Raw genomic sequence first — 25,966 nt, 5'->3', positions numbered from 1 at the left:
CCTGGTTATATGCAGACAGTATCAACTGAAACTAAACATGAAGGAGACACTACCTAAGCTGACCTGGCACAATAAAAAACCACATATAGTCCTAAATGCTTTGGCCCAGACGATGCATACAACCGCTGTGCTCACGTCAAACCATATGCCAGGTCAAGTGAAAGGGCCGTGAGAATATGCAATTGCTGCAAGAATCCACTTGCATGATTCATAAAAAAAAAAGACCAAGAAACAAAACTAGGCATACCGCGGACGCGCGGGATAGGGTCCACCGGGATATGGCGGCGGGGGAGGGTCGCCCCCTAGACCCTGATAACCTCCATTAGGCCCATTCGCCCATTGTCCCATCTGGGGATGCGGTGGCGGGGGCATCGGCCGGGGCCAGGGTCTCATCTGGGTCATCGGTGGCCGGGCTGCGACCACTCGTGGTTGGCGACAGCGGCCGATCAAGCACCAGAGGAAGGAAAGAAGAAGCAAGCCGCCGACACCGCAAGCGACGCCAATCACAAGATTCTTATGTTCCGCAACCCAGCCGGCAACACTGGAGCCATCGCAGCGCCCATTGCGGCAATGGCCTCCGCTACCACACCGGGTGCCATCAAGGAAGTTCTGATTCACGCCGTAGCATAAGCCTAGGGACGGCGATGTACAAATCAGTTCGCAGGAAGAACCGAATTCCGGGCATGCAAAAGTTTCGTTGTCGTGGATCATGCTTCCCATGACACTGCGGCACTGATAGTCGCGGCTAGTGCATTGGCCACTAGCGCAGGCCAAGCCAGAGACGCTGCCGCATTCGTCGCCATCTTTCTTGAACTCGTCTGCAGGACAAGTGCTGGAATTGCCAGTACAGGTCTCTTGAAGATCGCACTCCCCACGACTGGCCCGACACACGGTCCCAGCCGCGGAAAACTTGCATTTATTGCAGCAGCTGTCGTTGGCATCATCGCATACGGCTCCATTCTTGAATTTGCATGTCTTGGCATCGCAGCAACTGTTGTTACCACAGGATGCTTCTCCGCCACAATCACAGTCTTCGCCGGCTTCCACAATACCGTTTCCGCATTGGTTGCCAGTGTAGGTGACGACGTTCCGATTGTCGGATATACAGCTCGACTTGACACTATTGCGGCCCAGTGCCGAGCAGATATTGCCAATCGTGCAAGGCGAGAACTTGGTGATGTCTCGCCCCGTGCTCGGGTTCATGATGAACTGCGCGTGTGCATCGCATTCACTTGTCGTGTACGGACAGCACTGGGAGGACACATCGAGTTTCTGGCTACAGGTAGAACTGTCGCAGTCATGGACAGCGCCGAAGGTATGACCGGATTCATGTGCAAAAACTTGCCAGCCGCCGCCCGAAACGCGGACCACAACATTGGCACCGCTGACAAAGCTGTTCGCGTCACCGGTGACTTCGGTGTTGCAAAGTTGTCCTAGCCACGCCAAACCGACCTCGCTGCCCGTGGGGCAATTGCTCATGAGAGTCCAGTAGGCATTGTTGTCGCTCTGCTGCCCGCGCCACTTGGAAAACAGATTCAGCCGCTGTGTTATGTTGCCTTGATCACAGGGCATATTCCATTGCGTCGAGGCTGGTGCGGTATCAGGGCAGGTTTTTTCGGTCATGGTCAGGTTTCGCAGTCCAATGGAGATGTTGAACGACTTTTCATATACATCCGAAGCGCTGTTGACCACGTTGATGATCCATGATTTCGCAGCCTCGTCGCTATCGAAGGACGCTCGAAACGAACAATCCGACGCGATGCCAATTAGAGCAACTTGCTTGGTCTTTGGGCAGCCGGACGTGCTTCCAATAGTCTGCTGCAAATTGACTCCACCAGCATTGCCGGAAACGCCGCCAATATCCGACTGTCGTTTGCTGAGGCCAAACAATGAGTTGAGGGACATGACACCGTATCGGCTCATACCTATATCCGAGTCCATCTCCTGGAAGTCGGGTCGAAAGATCGGATGCCCCGGATCGCTGTTGAAGCCGAGTTTGTCGGCTTGGCAGGACGACGCGTAGCTGGTCAAGGAACGCTTTTTCAGCTCCGTGCGGTACTCTCGAACCATGTCAGAGTCGCGGTAGACGACCATGTAGTCGTCCTTGCGCTCGGGGATATCGGCATCCTCGGGACGCTTCTTCTGCAGGTAGGTCGACTTGAGTTCCACATGGTGATTGTCATTGTCGATGCTGAAGACGCCTTCGAACAGCGGCTGCGCGCCGTCTTTCTTGACATATATCCGTGCCCATCCGACGGGCTTCCACAGACCATTTGCTCTCCCTAACAAGGATTGCCCCTTGAAGACCTTATGTTCATGCCGCTTGATTGCTTCCTCCCGGTGCACGTTCCCTTCGGTGTCGAGGTACTGTACATAGGCATCCTCAGCTAGGATGTCATGGTTCGGTTCCAGTTCTAGTTTGATCCGTTGATGTGTATCCTCAAGGTCGAATGTGATTTCGAAATTTGTCAGATGGTCGACCTCATGGGAAGGCGTACCGATCACCGCATGATCGAGGATTGAGATATGTTGGATAGCACTAGGCTCTTGCGATCGTGCTACGAACCACCAAGAAAAGGAGGTTAGGAGCCCTCTCAGAAAGGAGAAGTATTAATCATAGGAAACCAACCTTGAGCATAAGCAGAAAATAACGAAAGTGCACTGGCAACAAACGGCAAAGAGCCTTTGAGAAACCGCATCTCCTTCAAAACCTGGATGAAATATCCAAATTCCAGTCAAACTGGGATGTGGAAGTGTGAGATGTTTCAATCACTTAAGCGCTGAAAGTCGGTTGTATCAGCATCAGGCAACAGAATAAAACGAGTGAAACAGGGCCGAGAGGACAAGGTCTCAGATTTCGATCCGTGCCTCTGTCATCGATCAAGAATTGTCTTGTCAAGCCCCAAAAAGGAGAACCCAGTGTTGGGAGGGTAATAATGGCGATCGCTCAACCCTCTCTTGAGACACTCTTGTGATAGAACAATATGGAGTAAACCACGCAGGCTAGAGGCCGCTAGAACAAAACTAATGGGGGTGACGGTCGCTGGGCGCTGAGCATGGATTCGAAGAAATACCCCAGTTGTGATTGAGGCGCAGCAGCTTGGCACAGCTAACGGCGATGAGCGAAGAGCGAAGAGCGAAGGAATGAAATTAACGAAAGTCTGATGGAAAGAAAGATTCGGATGACAAGGAGGGAGATGGAGGACGACACGAGGAATGTCAATGAATAATGAGATGAGAGGAAGAATGCTCTCTGGGCCGTGGAGAGCGGCACAGGTGGAGCAGAGATTGAGTGGCCTCAGGCTCGGCTCTTTGTTGATGAAACCTGAGGCGCCCTCGGAGCGTCCAGTCACAGTGACCACTGATCTGCCCGTCAGCCTGTCAGCAACAACATCACAGGAATACATACACAGTAAGGGATCATGGCATCCGTACTCCGTACATGCATCTGGTTCTAGTTTCTACAGTATTTATGAATGTTCACAAATTCGACTGATAGCAAATAGCCTTTCTTCGTTCCGTCGTCCAAGACAACCAGGTCCCATCCACCACCGCCAAGATCTCCATTAATGCATGTGGCTGACGGACAACCTATGGGTCAAGTTAACGTGGATTGCCCTGATTGAGACTAGGGTCTTGGAAAAATGATCAATTTGGAAGCGTGGAGTAAATTCGAAGTCAATATTGCACTGGCACTCCGGGTGAATCGCCACTCAGGAGTCAGGACAAGGGCCGGTTAGCCGTTGAACCATGATGCTTCCAGGACACTCGCCAGCTCAAACCGCGGTCCGTTCCTGTTCCGCTCCACCGCGCCAAGGATCTATCAATCAATCATCGGGAGCGTTGTGGTATTGTCCATGGGCGAGCATGGCGAATTGAGGAATCCACGCTCCACAGATTGTGCAGGCTATGGCTGGCATATCCTCATCCTCATCACTCTCCCAGCCAGCTCCGGCTCTGTCTTGATGGGGAGTCTCGGCGTCTTCCTGAAGCTTGCCACTTGAGGCAGCGCCTTCCAGCTGCGACGTAAACTCATCTTGCTGCGTTGCCTCTTGCAGTCGAAACATCTTCCCAATATCACGTCCGCTGCTATTCCTTTGATCTCCTGCAGTCTCGACCAGATTGGTGACGGCAACGTTCAAGACTCGCAGGTTCCAACCGGACTTTTCAGGATGAAGCTTACGGAACATAGACATGGCTGACTCCTGCACAAGCCGCTCAGCCAGCGCATCTACATTTTCGTCAAGGTTAAAGATGTACGATGGAAGAGGTGCGGAACGGGAGATCCGACTGAAGCTGTGATCCTGCCCTTTCTCAGAATTAGGAGCTGGACGAGGACACGTTGATAGACGGAGAGTCTTAGGGTGAGCCAGCCAGCGAAGCTTGGGCCGTATATTAGGGCTATTGACCGCCGGGGCTTCGCCGGTGGCAGTGCTGGTATCAACGTCCGCTTCGGTCAGATCAACGCGCATTCGACGGATCAAACTGGCGGTCAGGGTAACCAGCGCCCTCCTGACTTCCTCAAAGTTGTCTAGTCGGCCGTACGAGTCTTCGATGCTGATTTGCGTCGGCAGATCGCGCGCTTGTAGGACCTCGGTGTTATCCACCCCGTGGATAAGCCCCCATATGCGTGCACCAATTCCCTTCGGAGCGCCTGGTCCGCCTAATATTCGGTCTAGCAACAGCGGTCCCATCCCAGGGAACAGACGAACGCTCTTGACCGTGACCTTGCGATCTTCAGTGCGAGTTCCAGGAGCGCTCGCATGATGTAGTTTCAACTTGGATTCTGCCGCAATGAGGTAAGACATCAGTTTGTGAGCAATTTTCGAGCCGATGCCGGGGATCTTTCTGATCTCATATGTGTCGAGGAATTCAATCACATTGCTCTCAGCCGTATGCTCCGCCGCAGTGTAAGGCGGGAGAAGGGTGGTCTGACTGTTGGGCTTATGCGTATTGCCCACTAGCTTCGCAAGGAGCTTTGAGGTGGAAATGCCCACTGTGGCTGTGTAACCTTTCTGGTACTCCAGTTGGTTCCGAAGGTAATTTGCTAGATGGGATGCAACTAGCAATCGGGTACGAAGCCACTCAGCCTGCGAATTTGCTGCAGGGTTGGGAACCGCCGGATAGGTGTGGCCTTTGAACGCAGTCGCATCGTACATGAAGCCAACGGTGGGGTCCCGGCGGTCAAGATGAAAGAAGGAGTGCTCAAGATCATTACGGTTGAGCATCTCGACATTATATGTGATCATATCGGATACATCAAAGAACACCTAGTTGGGTCAATTACAATTATGCTCAATCCATCCATAAGAAGAACGGGAGGGGAAACGTCACATCGACGCACCTCATCAAAGCCCAGTTTCTCGACCTTCTCTCCCCAGACAAAACCTCGAAGGTAAAGATAAAGCTCCTTAGATGCATTGCGGAATCGGGTGAGATCTTCACCGAGAACAATGACCACCTCGGGACAGACCTGCTTCGCTTCCTTGATCAACTGCAGCTTGCGCAATCCCCGGCGTCGCGCCTCGTAGTTACAAGTCACCACGATCTGTTTCTGCTGCACTGCCAGAGGCAGAGACTTAAGCACTGGCTGCTCCGCCTCGAATACAGAGGCATAGAAGCAGTCGTAATCCTGTGCGTGTTTGAGAAAAAAAAGGGTCAGTAACGATCCGTATCAAGCTGGCCAGTCATTCGGCTTCCTGCTCGACCGGAGATGAACTGACGAAGTGAATTATAATTCGGCCGTCTTCCCTACGGGGCGCAGCCATCTGAACAGATGGGGTTGGTTACTAAGTCCTTTTCCTTTGAATCGTGGCTGCGCCCCTGTTACAGTGGCAGTTACTGGATTTGATATTAGCCTGGGATTCGCATGGACGGTATTGAGATTTTCAAAGAACTCGGAGGTGGTGAAAATAATTGTCTGTATGCATGATCGAAATAACAAGAGACATCGAAAATATTTACCAAGGGCAAGAAACTTACAGAGTACAAGCACGCATGGCGATAATATCGGATCGAAGCAATATATCAGACACGTGACCGCATCTGGGCTTCTGAATAATTAGTCAGCTCTTTATAGAAGAGAAATTCTTCAACCTGGAGGGAACTTCACGTCCTAGAACTTGGAAGATATCATCATTCCACTGAGTAATGTCACTCCAAGTATCAATTGACTAAATAATTACGTGTCATGAACAGTCATCATCAGCAGGAAAGCAGTTGAGAGCTTTGTATATTCTCCTCATCATGGGACATCCGTCCATCTGGATCATGTCAGAGGTATAAACGACAGTAGCACAGAGAAACAATTTGAAATGAGGCTATTCATACCATGATCTGGCTACAGCTACCATCTTGACATAAGAGGGAATTGGTACAATGAGGGACTGATAAAGCTTGCTATCTTGATCAGGCCAGAATGAAGCCATGGCCGCTAGCTTGGATGCACCTACCATTTGTTATTGGTCTTGGAAACATTGATCAATCTGGTGCATTTCAGAATGATTTTGTCAATCTCATTCTCCTCTCGCCTCTCGACCTTGTCAGATGCCTCAAGTACGATCAACACAAAGCACATTGCATGCTTCGTTCTCCTCAAGTCTCGATTAAGCCTATTCCCCAAACATGTCCCTCGACAACCTTCCTCCAGAACTGATTCTCCTTATTTCTGACCACCTAGACTCTAAACCCCTTAATGCTCTGATTCAGACAGCCTCATACTTTGCAAGGCTACTGGATCCGGTCCTCCAAGACCGCGTCCTTGCCAAGTCTGAGTATCAACAAAACCTCCTGGTTCGAGCAGCAAAGCTCGGTCACGAAGCGACGATCCGCAAAATCCACAAACGCGCACAGCACAGGAAGAAGGAGATCTGTACACCTATTATGATTGAGATGCTGATGTGGGCTACGACATACCAGCATACCCAGCTTATGGAATATATCCTTCGTGGCATGAACACCGACGTCAACTCCATGTCAGACGTGAATGGAGAAAGAAGAACTCCATTGCACGAGGCAGCACAGAAAGGTTACGAGGCGAGTACGCGCAAACTACTCGAGCTTGGAGCGGACATTGATGCTCTTGATGAAGCAGGCCGGTCTGCCCTTCATTTTGCAGTCGAGGACCCCTGTCAGGAGAGGTCAACGGCGGTGCTCGAGTTGACTCTAGAGCACGGGGCGAATACTGAAGTTGGCGAACTGTATGTTGGTAACAAGCCGTTGCACTGGGCCATTACAGATAAGGTCTGGGATGGAATGGAGGTGCTGTTGGACCATGGGGCTGATATAGAAGCATGCAATGGAAGGGGCGAGACAGCTCTACATGTTGCAGCGGCTGGAGGAACATACAGTTCAGTGGCGCTCCTAAATCGCCGTGGAAGTGATATCTTCGCTTTGACAAATGCTGGACATACGTGTTTGGATCTGGCGGGAACACGTTTTGTAGCGGACTATCTCCAGGAGCTGGGTGCCTTAACGGGGAAAGAGCTCAGAGATCTGGTTAGTGTTCCTAGTTTGGTCCCTCGGTCAGGCCCGAAATGAAGGCCATGAACACGAACACTGACTCGATGGATAAGTTGATGACCATACAGACGTATGAAAATAATACATACTCAAGTTCTATCCTTGACCCTTGAGGAAGAAGCCTAAGACGAAGTAGCCCAAGATTAGACCTTCAGATTGGAGAATTATCCATGGTAATATATTCTACACCAATTGCGCTCTTGGCATCAAACCTCCAAGATAGATCCTTATGCGTGGGAGCCATCAGTAGGTGAGCACTAGGAGAATAGAACCATCAGCTTTGGTACATGTGGCATACCAGGTCTCAACTGAGATCCAGAACAAAGATTTCGGGCACAGTGCAGTACACTGGTCCCCCTACGTTCCAGCTGGCGATGTACTCAGGTCCGTTCGCTAGAGTCATCAGACGGAGTTTTCTGTAGGGCCCCCTCAGGTTTCTCAATCTTCGAAACTGGTTCTGTCTCATTCAGAGACGCGGGACGCAATGTCAACATAATCGATCAACTTCGAAGCGAACATAGCGCTTCGATATTCGATATAGTGGTTCATCGACCACGAATCGGCTCTTCATGTAGGTAAGAGCTCTTTCTCTAAGAGATTTTCTCCTCTGATGCGATGAAAGGTGCCTCATGAGCTTTCCAGTTTTAGCAAAGGAGGGACCAGAGAGACCATGGCATCCATTTACGAAGACGGCTTCTGGCCAGTGAAGATTGTGTCTTGGGAGCAATGCGTAGGGATCGACTTCCAGCAGCTGTTCCACCGCATTTTCAAACACTGTGAGAACATGTGTCTTGATATCATATCGCAGGTCAGATCAGATTTGCATTCTATCCCAGTGAGAGCATGTGTTGTGTCACAGAGCAGCGGACAATTGCATCACGTGGACATCCGTCGGCCAGCTAGTTCGGTATTCACGTTCGATTTCTGTATGTATGAGCGCATATGTAGTCTACCTCCCTGATGAGACTGGGATTTGGAAATGCCTGCAATCTGTCTATATCAAGTGCCAAATGTGTCGACCAAGTAACCAAGCAGTCCAGATGCGTCACAAACATCGAGATGTATGTAACATTAGATACCATTACAGTACCGGATTCGAAGACGACAGGTTCTGGTACCGTTCTGATACTAGCGCAACTTTTTTTTTTTTTTTTTTTTTTTTAGAGTCACCCCACCGCCTCGTGCCCTGATCTTTTTATAGTACAAATTACGCAAATACAACTGGTATACTGGAGATGTCTCTCGGTATTTTGCACTACGTGGTTTCATCATCAGAAAAATCCGTGAGTCTTGGATCTGCTCTGACAAGAGGTGGAAGTTTGGAATTAGATCATCGTGCTGGATCAAAGTGTTGAATAATAGCAGTTCAGTTGCTTGCATAGATGTCTTCCTCGATGAATAACTAGTTGATAGACATCAGGACAAAAATAGCAGCTGGCGTCCAATAGTCTAGTGCAGCAGTTCCTCCATATTAGTGTGATCGACTAGTGTAGATGTGGTGATTTACAGACGTGTTGAACACTTGAACTACGTAGTATGTATGTATGTAACTATGTATGTAACTATGTATGTAACTATGTATGTATGTATGTATGAGGATTAACTATCGTGCTGATATAACTCATCCTCTGTTCTTCTCTCTCTCTCTCTTTTTTTTTTTTTTCTTTTTTTTGCTCTTGCTTCCAGGCTTTATTATTCCCTCTTCCCTTTTCTAATAATTATTAACAGTCTAGTGAGAACTGACTGGGAAGAGATTTCTCATAGCGGGCTTCCACAATTGTTAGTGTTACTGCCTGCTGTCGTCGTCTGTTTTTTTTGCCTCCCGCCGTTGCATTTCTAAAAAAGGAAACCCTCTCTCTAACCGCCCACTTTTCTCATCTCGTCGTCGTCGTCGTCGTCTTCTTCTTTTCTTCTTCGTCTTCTTCCATCGCACTTCCATCAAATCCTCCGAGTCCTGTTTGTCTCTACAGTCTCTGCTTGGCTCCCAACGTCTCCATCTGTCTCAGTAGCTTAGTGTTGGACCTTGTTCTGGCCAGCTGTGGGCTTCTCTACCCAGTAGACTAGTCTACCATCGCCTCGTTTGTGCGGGGCGCAGTCCACTCATCTCAGCTCTCGTTCGATCTACTTTCACTTCTCGACGGCGCATTCTTCGCATTCTTATCCTCCTCGTTCTTCCTTCTGTGCCACGGTCTTTCGATTACTTGATTCTAAGAAACCACGGCCATGCTCGCAGCCTCCATGCCCCCCGTATTGTCGCATCTTCATCCGTCCTCCGATGCCAGACCGCAGTCGTGCCAAACAGCAGTCAATTCCACAAATATGTCCTGCGGCGGCGTGTCATCAACCGCTGCGGGTGACCGGCGAGCGACCATTCCAGCAAGACCGAAACTTACCCTTCAGACAAAATCTCTGCCCATAACCTTCGGAAGCTCGTCAACAGGGCTGTCTCTCTCTCTAGCAGCCGGTGTCACAGCCTCTCCTACGGTGCGCAACACCTTCAGAAATGCTTACGATGTCTCCTGTCCCTCCTCTGCCACTGTATCCCCTTCCAAATCTTTCAATCCGAGGTTCAGCAAACCCTCATCGCCTTACCCCTCTAGCGCCACGGGGAACCCTTATCAACAACCCATTGGGGTAAAGAGCATCCTTCGAAACTCGCCGTTGGAACCCACAGCTCGACGGCGGTCAATATCCGTCGCCACAAACGGGCCCACAGGAGGGCCGAGCTCGCGCAGGGTGTTCTTCCCCGCTGAGAGACGGGTGAGCTATCGGTATCCGCTTGAGGAGGAGATCAAGACCGTGCACTATGTCGCGCGACACTCCGATCTCGCAAACGAGGTAATGCCAGAGCCGATCACCCGCGACGACCCTAGCTCTGGTTCTGGCGAAGATTCAGACTCGACCTCTAGCCTGGCATCATCTGATACAAGTTCCTCCGACAATGACGATCGCGATCCTTCTGCCCCTCCGCGCCAGAGGAAGAAGCGGAAACCCGCTGGTGCAGAAAGACAGGTCCGTGCAGTGGCACTATTGGATGGACTGGAGGCAGATCACTATTCCGGTGCCTCCACTCCTCAGACCCCGCGCCAGCATCGTGCCAAGCGCCGTTGCGAATGGAGGTGGACTCTGGGACCCTTGGACAAGCGGAACGAGCTCATCCAGCTTCCTCAGACGCCAAACGATGTCGGTTCGACGGTTCTGACGACAGCGACCACATCATCTGCAGCCGGGGCAAGCAAGCAGGTCGACAAGGACACTGAGAGTTCGGAATCCAGTGACTCTGAGAAGGATTATACTCCTGCTTCGGCACGCCTCTCCAGCCCGACTTCATCTGTCGCATCACACCACGACAATATTGAACGATTTCAATCGCCCAAGGTTCATGAGCCGGAGTCCGAACCCCCCCCACTAGTTCTCTATAATCATGGACGCCATTTTGCATTTGATGATTTGATTGATTGATTGATTGATTGATTGGATTACGATTTACGTCATATAGACACAGACACGCATACTTCATGGAGACATGAGAAGCACTTCGGCATCCTGCTTCCTTTCCTTATTTATAGTCATTTTCTATTTGCTGGGTCGTCTGCGACGATTACACCACCACCTTCTCGGCCATGGCTTGACATATCTTCTTCATCTCGGGGAGGATGGATACAGGATCCAACCCCATTACCTATCTACACAATTTCATTTAATACTGGCTCTGATTGCTGGCAGTCAATTACTTTCTCATCACTCTCATGCACCCCTACTTAGACTAGATAATTACCCAAGAGATCTCCATAACCAAATACGAGACAAGACATCCCAATGCTCCACAGATTCATAAATATAGTAACAACCAACAACCAACCAGTGGCAAAAAAAAAAAAATATCCCTCTTCCCATCGTGACTCTTGGAAAGTCGAAACAGCTTTCATCGTATTTCATACTCCCAAGCAGTAACAGGCTAACAGCGCCGTATAGTGACGGAGTCCGCGCATGCTAGTGATTAGCGTCGGCATTGGCAGAGGTTATTCGGCGGCTGTGATTGCTTGACTCTTGTGATCAGCTTGCAGAATGCAGAGACCCTTGGCCGCGTCCCCCTCCGTTGCTGGGGGGGACGTGTAAGTGTAACTAACTGATGACCCAGGATTGTGATTGCGTGGAGTCCTAGCCTACTAACTACTACTATCTTTCTAGTTAGTAGTAGTGAAGTACTAACTAGTTACTAGCAAGGGTGGTTTAGTGTGACTAGTTAGGCGAGTTCGATTGAATGTTGAAAGTTGAAATGATATATCCGTATGCAACATCGAATTGATTAATTACCAGAGAATAGACAACTAAAGTAAATACATAGATACTCGTTCAGGTGGATACAGGCGGTAGAGACTAGATACAATAATTCAGGGACAATATACGCTGTTGCTGTTTTCCCAGTCAAGAGGACCATCGCACCATCATGTTCGTCATACTCCCTGACGAGAGTGGAAAAAATAAAGCTGAAAAAAAAGGATAGAGAGAAACGTCGGACGAGGCTGGAGCGAGAAGAGGGAGAATCGGTTGGACTACTGCCCCGTCTCGGTCTCGATGTCCGGCTCGCGGCCGCTCAGGCTGCCCGTGAACTTGTGCTTCACCTTCCGCAGTGCAAACTTGGCCTCGTCGCGGGCGAACACGGCGTTGCGCGCCGGCTTCCACTGCATCATGCCGCGCTGCTGCCGCTGTTCGCTGCGCTTGGCGGCCCGCTTGGAGGAGGTAACGCTTGAGCCGGCCTCGCTGTACTGTGTCGAGGTGCTGTCGGTGAGGCTTTGGGGGTCGGACAGTCGCTGCTGGGGCGGCTGCTGTGACGATTGTTGTAGCTGTGATTGCGGCTGCGGCTGCGGCTGCGGTGGGAGGTGCTCCTTGTCCGAGTCAACCGAAGATTCTTCGCTGATGCTGAGGTGGGCGGCCCCGCTTTGCTCAACTTCCGTCTGGGGTGGGTTGACGGGGTCGTAGGCGGGTTGGTCGCGGCCTGGTTCAGCGATCTTGCGGCCTTTGGAGTCGAGATAGGCGGCCGGGTCGTCGCCAAATGCCCCGCTCCAGTCGTGGCCCTGCTTGTCGATCCATCGCTTGCGCTCCCGGGGGTGACTCTGCTTCAGCACGTCGCGGCCGGCCCGCAGGGACTCTTCGTGGAGCTTCTCCAGATCCTCGGGGATTTCAGCGGTGATACGGTGCGGCCGCACTCCTTCCGCCATGCATGCTTCCCAGGTCTCAAAGGTCTCACGCGAGTTACTGTCCACCACGTACTGCTCATGGGAGTCGTCGATACCAGGAGTGAAGACGCCCCGGAGCTGCAGGCGGCCGATCTCGTGAAGATCCTCGAGCCCAGGTCTCTCCTTGGCTTTCCAGTTCCCTTCAGTGATGTAGTTCTGTGTCAGCCGCTCACCGTTCTTTGTCGACCAAATAGGCAAGTCGATGACGGTGTCTTCGTTGTCTACGAGGTGCTGCAGCCAGAGGATCGCGTAGCCCGCCGCGGAATGTTTGCCTTGCGTGTGGAGCTCAAATACTACGGGAGAGCGATAGCGGTGCTTGACAGGCAGCCGGATGCTTCGTCGGAAGCTCTCGTCACTCAGGTCAAAGTAGGAGCTGTTTCCCTCCACATGGCAGAGGCGTCGCGGGATCTTTCCACTACTGCCACCGGTGCGCAATCGGATCTTGGCCCTGTGGTTGTAGCCCTGCAAGGTGATTTTATCTGAGGCAAAGTGGAATGTGCCAACATCCCATCCAAGCATGTTCGGAGGCAAACTGGTCTCGACGTGCCGCAAGAGCAGCGAGATACGGATCCGGCCGAAGCCAATACCGCCATCGAGGGGATACCATCTGGTAACCTGCGAGCTCTTTTCGAAAAGATTGCTGAGCTTCAGCTGCACCACGCCCAGGATTGGGTCGTGCTCGCGGTACCGCTGGTCCCGGACTGTCACAGTAACCATGGCTGACCGCCAGTCACGGACGAACCTCTCAGTTCCAGCGTTGAAGATTGGCTTGGAGCTCACTGCTTTTGCACGGGTGCGATATACCTGGAGCACACGTCAGTCAATCGGATGGATCCCTTTCAAAAGATAGATAAATCTTACCAGTTCGTCATTGAGCAGGATCTTGCAGTAGCTGGTGGGCAGTTCCTTGCCTTGCTCCTCAGTGTTCTCACCATAAGATTTCGCTGGCTCGTATTCTCTGCCCTTGCGGTTGCCATTGCTACCGTTGATGTTGGCGAGTTGCAGGTTCACAATCTGATGGACCACGATGCTCAGAATACCACTGGGCCACAGGGGGTCGGGAGGCGTATGCGTGACTGCATCTTCCTCCTCAGTGATGATAGTGCCCTTTTCATCTTGGAATTCGGGAATGTCTTGAAGATTCTCAGGGAGATCCTTCTTCTTGCCATCAGTCCGCAATTCCGGTCTCAGCTTCGGCTTTCCAAAGAAGCCAACCTCCCAATGGAGTTCACCAGGCATCTCAGTACCTTCATTCAGACCCTGCAGCTTAGAGACTTGGGGATACATGCGGCCGGGATGCTGGAGCATCTCGCGAATGGGAAGTTCCACCTTGCCGACAATGTCATCGGCCGTGTTGCGGTCCGAGTCCCACAGCTCAACGCTCAGGTTTTCGTCGGCCTTGATCAGTTCGGGGGTCACAAGCAAAGCTGCTGTCTCTTCCCAAACCGGATTCAGATCATCGGTGATGACTCGAGTGCAATACATAGGCTTGCCGTACTTCGAGAACGAAAGATTGATGTAAGGGTCACTGCCACCACCGTAACTGCCGCGTTTATCCTGCTTGCTTAATCCGATGGCACGGTGGATTCGAACCCACATGATGCCAATGGCCTGGGTTTCCTTGAGGATATCATCGCCCTTGAGCAACATACTCAGGTCCATGGTCATCGACTTGGGGGCGGCGAACAGGCTGCAGGCGGTGCCAATAGCATAGTTGACAAAGTTGGAGATTAGGGGAAGATTGAGGATGTTAACACCGCTTTTGACCATGGGCATACACCCAGCCCGTACATGAGGAATGCCAACAAGACTGTAGGTGACCTCCTTCAAGAACGGTGCCTCTGGCATCATCTGCAGTCTTAAGCGCACAGTGCCCACTAACTCGATGAGCTCGACGAAAACCGGAAAGGGCACTCCAAATAGACCTTGAATACCAAGATAAAACATAATCTGCATGTGCATGTTGCGCGCCTTGGACGAGGCGCTCTGACCACTCGGTTTTGCATGGTACGCGAACGAGGCCTCGAGATTGTAGTAGCTACCACCTTCTTCCGCAGCCGCTGCCTCTTGAGGGTCTTTGTTCTTCATGTTCTCTTCGCGAATGTTGTCTTTGAGTTGCTGTACGTGCTCATCGGGGAGCGCGCGCATACTCAGAATACGAAGGGGATTGTTCCCTTGATCGATTTCGGCGATGCGGACATTTTCGACGACCCCAGGCGCAGAGGCTTGCATGATATCCTCAATTGTGTCGGCAACCGGAGCCAGCATTTCAGGGTTTGCCAGGTTCCAGACCAAGCCGAGGAAGGTGTTCATCCATTCGACGGATTCCGGCAATAAATTGGCCGTGGCCTAGATGGACAATGGGTGAGTCCAGATGCATCGACGAAACCGGACCCAGAAAATAAGAAACACTTACAGTTTGCCCTCGCAGCTGCTCGCTGCTCCATTCCATTTCCCGACCACTTCGAATGACCTCTTTCATCCACAACCACACACCAGCCGATGTACAGATGGCCAAGGGCGCCAGTCCCCAGAGCGATCCACCAAACAACCGGCCCAGGAAGATAACTCCTAGCAGAATGCCCACACAGACGGCAGACGCGCGCTTTTCCAGTTCATCAAACATAGGCTTGTACGACACAGTTGGCGTGGGATGGAAGAGGATGTTCGTTTTCTCGCCGTGAATCGGTACGTCGGACGTGGTTCCTGCGGCGATGGGGTCCGGGGGTGCTGTGATGTCTTGGTTCTCCTTGTAGTCGGACAGATTCTGATGGGCATCGGTTTTGATATCCTGGATTCGGGGAGACTTAGCAACCATTTGACCATGTATTTGCTCAGCGGACTTACTGTTGGTTTTCCTAGGTTGGCATTCGGTACAACCAACTAAAACGTGTTTAGCAGATATCCATTCACATCAGTTGATTGATATAGGGGCTGAAGATGCTTGAGTTGATCTCACCTTTGGATCCTTAACAGCTTCCATCGACTGTCCATCCTGGTCTTCTACTTCCATATCTCTGCCAGTGATCGGGTCCGTTACCACGCGAGTTTTCCCCTTGGGTTTCTTGCGCGGTTGGTGAGCAACAGGGCCCCCTTGAGCTTGTCGCTCCCTGGCCGTCATGGCCTTCTCATATGCCGCCTGTTGCTGTTTCTCCTGATCCAGACGCTCCATGAACTTGGAGATTGTAGGGACGGGGTTGGCCCCGCTCCAATGTTCTCCCATGCGATGTTGCTGGGGGGAATCGGTCTCCTTGTTATTAGGATGTGGTGGCATATTGACGAACAATTTGCCTCTAACCAAAAATGAAGAATTGATGTGAAACTGTGGTTTCTCAGTGAGGAGGATGTCTCATTCTAGAGAGGAGTGAGAGTTCTAGTATGTCCGAACTCACGAAGAGCCTTAGTATGTAGATTGAGGGACACCGGCTTCCTCAATAGCCTTGAGGAGAGAATGAGAACACACACACAGTGACAAGAGCGAAAGATGCGAGAGGATCTCCCGCCGTGAAATATCCATTCCCTGTCGTTGTAGTCGTACAGGGAAGACTACGTCATTGTGGAGGAGACGAGCCAGAACGTCAAACTGCCAATCGAAGGGCTCCATCATTGGCGAAGAGAGACAACTTAGTTGCCCTAGGATATCTCACGAGAGATCGTCGGGTTAGTAGCTCTATCTCGATGCGATTGAGCTCTGTTGTTGGCTGTACGCATGGGGGAATACAAAGATAGACGTCAAGATAGATATTGCATGTTGTCCGCTCCGTCGTCATCCTCGCCAGCCAGATTGGCTGTCTTGGCGTTTGACGACACCATCGAATGCTTCATTATCAAGGATAACTGCGTTTTGATGTTATGGTCAGTTGGAAAATAGTAACAGCTCCTAGATCATTATCATACTTGCAAACTAGAGGACTTTGCTGCCCTGTAGCACAGATACTGCGATTCTGTATTCAAGGTGGAAATTATAAAGGCAGCTCGGACGCAGTGATGTCACTCCGCACAGGGGACTTTATGTTGAGGTACCCGTGGGACAATCGATGATTGTGGCGATGTGCTTTGAAAAGAAGATAATAGCTTCTTCATCTGAGTTGCTTTGGTTCGAAGAATAGAATTGAGTATCTGATTCTATTCAAGAATATTCATGCGGAGTATATAGTATATGTTCTTGTACTGTCTTGTTTAGCACAAGGAACCTCTGCTAATAGAATAGAACATGGATATCCACATTTCACCCATGGTCTGGACTCTACCATGTGTAGCCCATATAGAGGTTAGTAAATGAGCCATAGTAGCTTACAATCCTCTTTAGATTTACTAGATTGCTACGAATGGGTCTATTAAATGCTCAGTTGGGTCTGTGGCTGGCACTTTTGAATGAGGCAACTAGGGATCTGTTTGCACAATTTTAGAATTTATTGACTAAACAGATGAGACTGAATACTGAGAAAAAAAGACATTACTGTTAAAATGATACTTTTAAATAAATTAAATCCAGTAGCAATTCCAGAATTGTGGTGAGCTGATCCAAGCGTAGAGCTGCGAGAATCAGGCCTGTTAGTATGGAGTATGTCATCGAGGACTGCGCCACAGCGGCGGTGATCTGGCAACCTTTAGTGTCCACCCACACAAAGAGATGCTGTATGTGAATTGTGCACACCGGATTAACCCAACGCTAATCTTCCACAGAGCTATCACTTACATTCGAGTACTGTGATCGAGAACCTTGGATAGCTCAATCCCATCACTCAGTTTCTCCAACAGATCTGACTCCTCCGACTGGAGTTGCGCAGCTCGAAGGAAGCAGTCCCCAGTCGCCACGTTTGATACAGCTACATCACCTCCAACCACACGACTCAGACATGTCCTCAGCGGAAGAGTCACCGGCTCAGAGAGCAGCCAGACTGCGTCGGGAACGTCGTGAGGCTAAAATCAAGGAGGGTGGTGCAGCGCGTCTGGACAAGATCACCAGTCTGAGCGGACGGACACCACAGAGCAGTATGAGCAATTGGCATGTGTGACCTGCGACATAGAATAGCTAATAACCTCTCTGTACAGTTCGCGAAGAAACCTCTCCGATTCCCTCTCCATCCCCCTCACCCCAGCCTCCTGCCCCCGTCTCCATGCCAGAAACAGGGCCATTCCCGGGACCACCACCCCGTCAATTCCCTGGACCGACCGCCAGCGTCGAAGATCACCCACCAGAAGATCTCCAAGCACAACAGGAGTACATCCGGTCTCTTCTACGACAGAACGGGCCACCACCAACCGAGCCAGGCCTTGACGATGATCCCATGAAACTGCTCAACACCCTCATGTCCGGCGGGATCCCCGGCGGCATTCCCGGAGCCGACCCCAGCGCAGGCGGCGCCGGTCTCTCGCAAGCCAATCTCGCCGGTACACTCGGCTCCCTAGGTCTGCCCCCGTGGGCCGCGAATTGGCTCGGCGCGGCAGCGCGGCCCCAGACGGACGAGGAGAAGCGCGATATCCGGACGTGGAAGGTGCTCCACGTGGTCTTTGCGGTGGCGATGGGCATCTACCTGCTCCTGGTGCTCGGGGCGTCTGTCGCGACGTTTGGGAGCCAGCCGCCGCCGCCTGCGACGGCGCGGAATCCGTTCGTGCTGTTTACGACTGCGGAGCTGCTGCTGGGCGGGACGCGGATCATGCTGAGCAATAGGGGTGGGGGGTTGGTTGGGCCGGCGCTGTGGATTCAGTTGTTCCGGGATGTGATTCAGGATGGGAGCATCGTGCTCTTTCTGCTTGGGATGAGTGCTTGGTGGACTCGGGATTGGATGGCTGTTTAGGGGCGAGTTTTCTTTTATTTTTGCGGGATGACTTTTGCAGTAGTGGTTTCAATTGAGTTCTTTTGTGTCTTACGAATAAATCCATTGATTCATGCCCCATGGTGATAGCAGCGTGTGTACTGTATCAAGGCTTTTTGCGATTTAAAGCGTAGGTAATAAGATAGTAATACTAAGACTACGAAAACTCCAGGTAGGAACCACATATCCTTACCTACCAAGGTAACCATTCAATCCTTGGGATGAGTTCGACAGTCGGAATTCTGACAATACCACCCATCATTTTCCCGTCGATAAATAGATAGAGAGATAGATAGATTATCTTCAGCACATTTCGTATTCTCACCCATACTTCCATTTAAGTTCATCGGTGAATCTCTCCCCCCGAACCCTACGAGACAGTCCTCAAATCCAGAAGCTTAGTCTACGGAGAAACTACTGTTCAGAGGCTGAATCCCGGCTCAATACCTAGCCAGCCAATGGAACTCGCGACGGATGAGCGGAAGTGTGAGTGGAAGTGCGTGAAAATTAAAATATGGGATCAATATAGTGTTGAAGTTCCTCAATCCTTGTCCTGACACCTTACTCCGTAGACCGGGGAGGAGGCGGGATCAATTGGATCGAGAATTCGAGATAGGCAAAGTCATTTGACACCGAGGCTGGCACTAGAGCGTTAGTGGTGGGTTTGGCTGACATGGGGTGTGTGGGACAGTGGGATGTGGGAGTTGTGGGAGTATGAGGTGGGCATTATTGTGCTTTGTGCTCTGTAGAGTGTGATTGGGGGTGGAAAGGAGCATTGGTTGATGTAGGAGATGAAGAGTGTCAAGTGAGTCGGGTAGAGTGTAACAGTTTGTTCAAGTGCTGGATGACATAGTTAACTAGAGGCTAAGAAACCAACAGTCCAAACTCCAGACCATCCAGCGAGGCTAGAGGTGGGAAATTCCAACTCCCCAAAAGTCATGGCAATGTTCTCTCATGGAACCAAACAAAATGAGGATGAAAGGAGGGAATTCAGATTTGATATACTCCGACCACCCAAAGCTCCAGTTGATGTATATTCGATATCATAACCTCGGTCCTCACGACTTGATCAGAATGCCCGAGCTTCCGTGCGGCCGTTTCTCTGAAGCCGAGTACGGAGAGTCTTTCCTCGAATCTCAGAAGGAGTACCCAGCATGACGATGACTACGTAGTAGCTACTCGCGCACGACAAGCTGAATGAGCGGTCTCTCAGTCTCAGCGATCAGGACCGAGATTCTACCGAGTTATCTCAGATTCGCCAGTTCGGAAACTCTGATCGTTGATGGAGAATACCTAATCATAATAATAATACCCAGATGACGATGAGTTCCATGCTTTGAGGGGTAGATAGGATAATCCCTCGATCTTACCAAGTTACCAGTTACCACCCTCTTTTCCGAGGAGACTAGAGGATCAACGAGCATACGGAGGAGGAGGGGAGGGGTGCAAGTGTTCTTCCCCGCCATTCCAGAGAATGTCATCCACGTTTAGTGACTCTGCCAAGAAGACCAAGAGAACGTGTGAACTTTGATTGAAGCCTTGAAGCCTCTCCCTCTCACATTTCTATGGCCATTCGGTAATTTTGCTCTTGTCACAAGAATGTCTCCCTCATCTTGGTAAGTACAGCCTGTAAGGTTTAAGCTGCGCACCATCTGTTTCTCCAGAACCGTCCGTCTGAAATGTGCACTTTCCCTAGTCCTTTCCATAGTCCATTCCAATTCGCTAGCTGCATGGTCTAAATGATTTTTAAGCTGCTTTCTGTAAGGTACCTAGTCGGACAGGGATAAATCGGAACCGCCATATCTGTTCGCGGAAGACGACAGAAATGACCTTGTCTGGTTTCTCTCCGATGGACATAATAGGAAAGACGATCAGGGGTCTACCTAGCCGAACCTGATACAGAGCTGGAGTGTATGAAATGAATCCTCAAACATTCCAGATGATGGCTCATAGGAAGAAACAGTTGGCTAGTCAGCCCTCCGTCCTCGATAATTAGTATCTTAGCCAATAGTTGAGTTATGAGGTACTTAGTTACAAAATGAGACAAGTGGGAAAGCAATCAATAGTCAGAGACGGCTCTCCCCGCATGGCTCCCAGGCTTCATTACGGCGTCATTGGTCTTATGTTGGGCGATATGAAATGTCCATCTAGGTACCTTACCAGGTACCTTAAGTGCTTTCCGTTCCTCCTCAAATGATTACGATTGGTATACGGAGGATTCCCTGTATAGATCCATGCTGCCTAGGTTCTCTAAAGCAGTTATCCCCCTATCAAAAGGGCAATGCGACCAAGATTTCCGAAAAATAAGATCGAAAAAAGAAAAGAATTATTAACTAACAAAAAGGACAAAGGAATGAGGGCACAAAACTCAAAGTAAAGATCTTTCAAAAATATCATGATCCTCGGTATCCCTGAGGTGCCTGTAGGACCTAAGTAAGTGGCGATGTTTTCTTAGTATAATATCGCTCATCCCATATACCCCAGAAGAGAAAGCCTGACAACCTGATTGTGGTGGGGTATATACTCCGGATACCATGTCACTCAACCAGACAACACGATTTCAAGACACCGGGATAGGCAATGAACACAAGATCGAGTCGTTTCTTTCCGCCTTGGTCCCAGCCTTGGGTTCAATATCCATAAATCCATCTCCTACCTTCCGAACTTCCTTTTCCGGAGCAACGGAACGCGCAACCTGTTAAGCCCCGCATGGCCGAGCCCCAATCCTTCTGGATGCGTTCGGAGCAAGTGTACACTGGAAATCTGGAGAGAACTGGAGAAAATCGGACTAGGACACTAGGTACGGGTAACGGGAGTAATCTGGAGAATTTGCCTCCGTTGCAAGCCCAAGGAGGAAGAGCTAGATCTAATACCAGAAGAAACATCAGTATACATTGAGTAATTCGTTTTGAGTGGTGGTGAAACTGGTAGGTCAAGGTACCTCACCAAGTAGACATGGATGTATAATACTACTACTACTACTACTACTAATAATAATGATGGAAATATAGATAGATACTACGGAGTAGGATACTGTATAATTGTAACAGTCCTTTTGTTCTGGAGCGAGCACGGTCGCTCGGAAGGAGTCAAATCCTTGAAGGCTCGAAGGTCCCTGTCAAGATAGTTACTAGTAGGAATGTAGATATCTAGCCAGTAGCCAGTAGCCACTAGATAGTCTAGGCTAATGATAATCATAATTCGCATCATAATAATCAAGACTCAAGAGGCAACTGATAATTAGACGCAGCCTCCACCGACCACCGGACACCCGGGGAGCGGGACCTCAACATTATTTAGGTACTCTCACCAAACAATAGTGAGTAGTCATAGATATAACCATCAGTTCTTCCCCCTCCCCCCTCTCCAGACAATAACTACTCTCCCCAATTTTCTCTTCTACGATTCCCGCTTCTTTTTTTTTTTCTTTCTTCCTCTCCTCTCTTCTTCTCCCTTTCTTGTGTTGAAAGTTGATACATATCCATCCTCTCTTCCCTCTCCCATCCTGTCTTCTTCGCTCCGGTAAGTCGCATTCGGCTTTACCCCCACCGATGCAGCCCCCTCCAGCTGCGCTGCACTAACTGCTTTTTGGCAATTGCTGAGCTTAATTTTTGGGCTGTCACTCACGTGCATTGAACATGGTCTTATTGTTCCTAAATCCTAACAAATGCTGATCTGGATCCTCCGTATGGTCTTTTACAGTTCTCAACCGATTTTCCTTCTCATTTCTTCTTCAATTCCGCACCAGCCGTCGCTCAACACTCTTACCCCCCTCCCCCCCCGAATCCACAATCATGTCTGACGGCGACGTTAAGCCTCGGAAGCCGGCCGTGGTGAGACATTTTCCTTCGGACTCTGTTCGGCAGTTTCTCGGCCCCTGTCAGCTAATGCCCCTTTCCTCTAGGTCCTTGAGGCCCACGAAGTCGATACTTTCCATGTTCCCAAGGCGTTCTACGAGAAGCACCCCACAGGTCCTCACCTGAAAGACCTTGATGAGTACAAGAAGCTATACGAGGAGTCCATTCGGCACCCCGACACTTTCTGGGCCTGCATGGCCCGCGAGCTGCTCACTTTCGACAAAGACTTCCAGACCACTCACATCGGTTCGCTCGAGAACGGCGACAATGCCTGGTTCGTTGAGGGCCAGCTGAATGCCTCGTTCAACTGTGTGGACCGTCATGCGATCAAGAACCCCAACAAGGTGGCCATCATCTACGAGGCCGACGAGCCCAGCGAGGGCCGTATCATCACCTATGGCGAATTGCTCCGTGAGGTCTCCCGCGTCGCGTGGGTTCTGAAGCAGCAGGGCGTCAAGAAGGGCGACACTGTCGCTATCTACCTCCCCATGATTCCCGAAGCCGTTGTAGCTTTCCTCGCCTGCTCCCGTATTGGCGCCGTTCACTCCGTCGTCTTTGCCGGTTTCTCTTCCGATTCCCTCCGTGACCGTGTTCTCGACGCCGGCTCTAAGGTCGTCATCACCACTGATGAGGGTAAGCGTGGCGGCAAGGTCATCGGCACCAAGCGCATCGTCGACGAGGCTCTCAAGCAGTGCCCAGATGTCACCAGTGTGCTCGTCTACAAGCGTACCGGGGCTGAGGTTCCCTGGACCCAGGGTCGCGATGTTTGGTGGCACGAGGAGGTTGAGAAATACCCCAACTATCTTGCCGCCGAGCCCATGAACTCCGAGGATCCTCTCTTCTTGCTCTACACCTCCGGTTCCACCGGTAAGCCTAAGGGTGTCATGCACACTACCGCTGGCTACCTGCTCGGCGCGGCCATGACTGGCAAGTACGTCTTTGACATTCACGACGATGATCGCTTCTTCTGCGGTGGTGACGTTGGTTGGATTACCGGTCACACCTATGTCGTCTATGCGCCTTTGCTCTTGGGTTGCTCGACCGTGGTCTTCGAGAGCACTCCCGCCTACCCCAACTTCTCCCGCTACTGGGATGTCATTGAGAAGCACAAGGTCACCCAATTCTATGTTGCGCCCACTGCTCTGCGTCTGCTGAAGCGTGCCGGAGACGAGCACATCCACCACAAGATGGAGCACCTGCGTATCCTGGGTTCGGTCGGTGAACCCATCGCAGCTGAGGTGTGGAAGTGGTACTTCGAGAAGGTCGGAAAGGAGGAGGCCCACATTTGCGACGTAAGTTTGCCATCCTCACCCGGATTAGTTTTCTGTGTCTCTAACCGTTGCTCCCTGCGACAGACATACTGGCAAACCGAGACCGGTTCGAACGTCATCACTCCCCTGGGTGGCATTACACCCACCAAGCCTGGCAGTGCCTCGATGCCCTTCTTTGGCATTGAGCCCGCTATCATTGACCCCGTGTCTGGCGAGGAGATTTCCGGTAACGACGTGGAGGGCGTGCTTGCCTTCAAGCAGGCCTGGCCTAGCATGGCCCGGACGGTGTGGGGCGCCCACAAGCGCTATATGGAGACCTACCTGAATGTCTACAAGGGCTACTACGTAAGGAACCTTGAAGGGTCTCGGGAAGATCTGACTGACATCTGTCTTGCTATAGTTCACGGGAGACGGTGCTGGCCGTGATCACGACGGATACTACTGGATTCGTGGCCGTGTTGATGACGTTGTCAACGTTTCTGGACACCGTCTGTCTACTGCTGAGATTGAAGCCGCTCTTATTGAACACCGTAAGCACCACCCCACCCGAAAGGTGAGGATGTGGCGTCGTGGTGCTAACAGTTTCCTACAGACCAGGTTGCCGAAGCTGCAGTGGTTGGTATTGCCGATGAGCTGACCGGCCAGGCCGTGAATGCCTTTGTTTCGCTCAAGGAGGGCACTGAGTCGAGCGAGCAAGTCCGCAAAGATCTTGTGATGCAGGTCCGCAAGTCGATTGGACCTTTCGCCGCTCCCAAGGCGGTTTATGTTGTGGAGGACCTTCCCAAGACTCGCAGTGGTAAGATCATGCGCCGTATTCTGCGCAAGATCTTGAGCGGTGAAGAGGATAGCCTGGGTGACACCTCGACTGTAAGTTTTTGCATTGACAAGCCTTTTTGGTTGCATTGATCCAGATTCGCTGACTCGATCTTTAGCTGTCCGATCCTTCTGTGGTCGACAAGATCATTGGGACTGTCCATGCTGCTAGAGGCAAATAAAGTTGTACGATGCACGACTTTCAACGAGGAAGAAGCAATGATTTGAAGAAGCGACGCAGAGGAAAATTATAGCATGTCGAATGGATGTTTTCGACTCTGGATCATCTGGAGGCATCTGATGTCTACCTGGACCAATTTCTTATTTTGTTTTTTCTTTTTTGTTCGGTGATTCGAGATTCCCGTGCTGTACTCACTTCGGATTTCAGGCGTCTATTATAACCATAGCCATTTCATATACATATATACATATATACATATATACATATATATATATATCTTTTCAATTACCATGTTACCCATCCTTGAAGAGCAAAGCATACCGCCGCTTTGGGTATGCTTTTCTCTCCATGTCCAACTGTGAATTCAGAAGACAGTGTCTTGTCACGTGACAGTCGGAGCCTGAGAGGTGATGTCGAGGACTGCTCTGATACTTTGGATTGATGGGAACCCTCAGTAGGTATATTACATCGAGAGCTCTCTGTGATCAAGAAAGTAATCTTACATTGATTATTGACCTCTTTTGTGACCTACAATCTATCATTCGTTTCCAGGGTGCCTGAACCCGGCTGAGAGGCCATGTGCCTGACCAGGCATCCACCATCACATGACCTGCGGTCGACAATGCTCCCGGTAATCAGCAGCAGTCAACAGTGGGATCAGGCCAGTATAAATACCAGGCCCTCACCACCCAGCCTGAAGACTTTTCAAGTGTATCTAAAGTCCTGTAATCGTGAAATCTCGAACTTGACGGTTCCTTTATCTGTCCAGGACCAGTAAATGATACTGGTCGTATGAAGTGAGTAGTCCGTGGTAGCCGTAGTGAAGTTCCCAGTATAAACCAAGTCCGCCTCGGAGGCTAAACCGCAACTGGCACTGCACTACCTCTCTCCCTCTCTCACTTCTCTCTCCAACAGCTTTCTTCCTCTTTTTCTGCGCGTCACTTGAACTTCCCTTTCTTCCATCCACTGCCCCCTTCTTCCTTCACCACTTCTCCCCTCCCCCATTGCCACCATCCTTCTCAATACGACGCTTGCTGGCTCTGGTGGTGCATTTTCAGTCTGTCTGCTCCTGGAGTGGACACGTTCTTTTCCCTTATAAAACAGAGCAAGTGACCCCCGGCAAAGACGGCCCTAGAACAAAACACAATCTTCCTGTGAGCTGCTCCCCACCCCCATCTTGCGCCTCGAGACCTCCTTGACTCAACAAGACCGTCTCTAATGTCGCCACTTTGCGCAAAGGCGTCCTGGCCGACTCTCGTTCTAA

The 25,966-nt window shown here is 50.8% G+C and overlaps 7 protein-coding genes across 7 annotated transcripts, besides 12 other annotated features; 4 read left to right on the top strand and 3 right to left on the bottom strand.

Moving 5' to 3' along the window:
• Positions 1 to 237: 237 nt before the first annotated feature.
• admB (ADAM family of metalloprotease ADM-B) lies at positions 238 to 2,699 on the bottom strand (the record flags this gene model as incomplete). Its single annotated transcript, XM_001271977.1, has 2 exons — positions 238 to 2,558; positions 2,630 to 2,699. The coding sequence occupies 2 exons, from the start codon at positions 2,697 to 2,699 to the stop codon at positions 238 to 240; spliced, it is 2,391 nt and encodes a 796-aa protein (XP_001271978.1).
• Positions 2,700 to 3,827: 1,128 nt separating this feature from the next.
• On the bottom strand, positions 3,828 to 5,768 carry ACLA_050230 (putative DNA polymerase iota; the record flags this gene model as incomplete). The annotated part of the gene is made up of 3 exons (XM_001271976.1): positions 3,828 to 5,270; positions 5,345 to 5,632; positions 5,724 to 5,768. 3 exons carry the CDS (start codon positions 5,766 to 5,768, stop codon positions 3,828 to 3,830), a joined length of 1,776 nt encoding a protein of 591 aa, XP_001271977.1.
• Positions 5,769 to 6,624: 856 nt separating this feature from the next.
• Positions 6,625 to 7,539, top strand: ACLA_050220 (Ankyrin repeat protein; the record flags this gene model as incomplete). Its single annotated transcript, XM_001271975.1, has 1 exon — positions 6,625 to 7,539. One exon carries the CDS (start codon positions 6,625 to 6,627, stop codon positions 7,537 to 7,539), a length of 915 nt encoding a protein of 304 aa, XP_001271976.1.
• Positions 7,540 to 8,659: 1,120 nt separating this feature from the next.
• Positions 8,660 to 8,683: a microsatellite.
• Positions 8,684 to 9,055: 372 nt separating this feature from the next.
• Positions 9,056 to 9,116: a microsatellite.
• Positions 9,057 to 9,116: a microsatellite.
• Positions 9,062 to 9,116: a microsatellite.
• Positions 9,117 to 9,170: 54 nt separating this feature from the next.
• Positions 9,171 to 9,193: a microsatellite.
• A 207-nt stretch (positions 9,194 to 9,400) lies between these two features.
• Positions 9,401 to 9,420: a microsatellite.
• Positions 9,421 to 9,744: 324 nt separating this feature from the next.
• Positions 9,745 to 10,983, top strand: ACLA_050210 (uncharacterized protein; the record flags this gene model as incomplete). Its single annotated transcript, XM_001271974.1, has 1 exon — positions 9,745 to 10,983. One exon carries the CDS (start codon positions 9,745 to 9,747, stop codon positions 10,981 to 10,983), a length of 1,239 nt encoding a protein of 412 aa, XP_001271975.1.
• Positions 10,972 to 10,998: a microsatellite.
• Positions 10,973 to 10,998: a microsatellite.
• A 1,079-nt stretch (positions 10,999 to 12,077) lies between these two features.
• ACLA_050200 (C2 domain protein) lies at positions 12,078 to 16,035 on the bottom strand (the record flags this gene model as incomplete). Its single annotated transcript, XM_001271973.1, has 5 exons — positions 12,078 to 13,565; positions 13,623 to 15,110; positions 15,178 to 15,552; positions 15,609 to 15,644; positions 15,721 to 16,035. 5 exons carry the CDS (start codon positions 16,033 to 16,035, stop codon positions 12,078 to 12,080), a joined length of 3,702 nt encoding a protein of 1,233 aa, XP_001271974.1.
• A 1,585-nt stretch (positions 16,036 to 17,620) lies between these two features.
• ACLA_050190 (uncharacterized protein) lies at positions 17,621 to 18,562 on the top strand (the record flags this gene model as incomplete). Its single annotated transcript, XM_001271972.1, has 2 exons — positions 17,621 to 17,756; positions 17,817 to 18,562. The coding sequence occupies 2 exons, from the start codon at positions 17,621 to 17,623 to the stop codon at positions 18,560 to 18,562; spliced, it is 882 nt and encodes a 293-aa protein (XP_001271973.1).
• Positions 18,563 to 18,851: 289 nt separating this feature from the next.
• Positions 18,852 to 18,878: a microsatellite.
• Positions 18,879 to 21,547: 2,669 nt separating this feature from the next.
• Positions 21,548 to 21,570: a microsatellite.
• Positions 21,571 to 22,374: 804 nt separating this feature from the next.
• ACLA_050180 (acetate--CoA ligase) lies at positions 22,375 to 24,703 on the top strand (the record flags this gene model as incomplete). The annotated part of the gene is made up of 6 exons (XM_001271971.1): positions 22,375 to 22,413; positions 22,485 to 23,729; positions 23,793 to 24,053; positions 24,109 to 24,238; positions 24,301 to 24,575; positions 24,641 to 24,703. 6 exons carry the CDS (start codon positions 22,375 to 22,377, stop codon positions 24,701 to 24,703), a joined length of 2,013 nt encoding a protein of 670 aa, XP_001271972.1.
• Positions 24,704 to 24,935: 232 nt separating this feature from the next.
• Positions 24,936 to 24,979: a microsatellite.
• Positions 24,937 to 24,979: a microsatellite.
• Positions 24,980 to 25,966: the final 987 nt, after the last annotated feature.

The sequence above is a fragment of the Aspergillus clavatus genome, genomic scaffold (assembly GCF_000002715.2).
Source record: "Aspergillus clavatus NRRL 1 1099423829800 genomic scaffold, whole genome shotgun sequence".
Taxonomy (NCBI): domain Eukaryota; kingdom Fungi; phylum Ascomycota; class Eurotiomycetes; order Eurotiales; family Aspergillaceae; genus Aspergillus; species Aspergillus clavatus.
The sequence above is the reverse complement of the archived record's forward strand: the minus strand, read 5'-3'. Positions and strand labels throughout refer to the sequence as shown.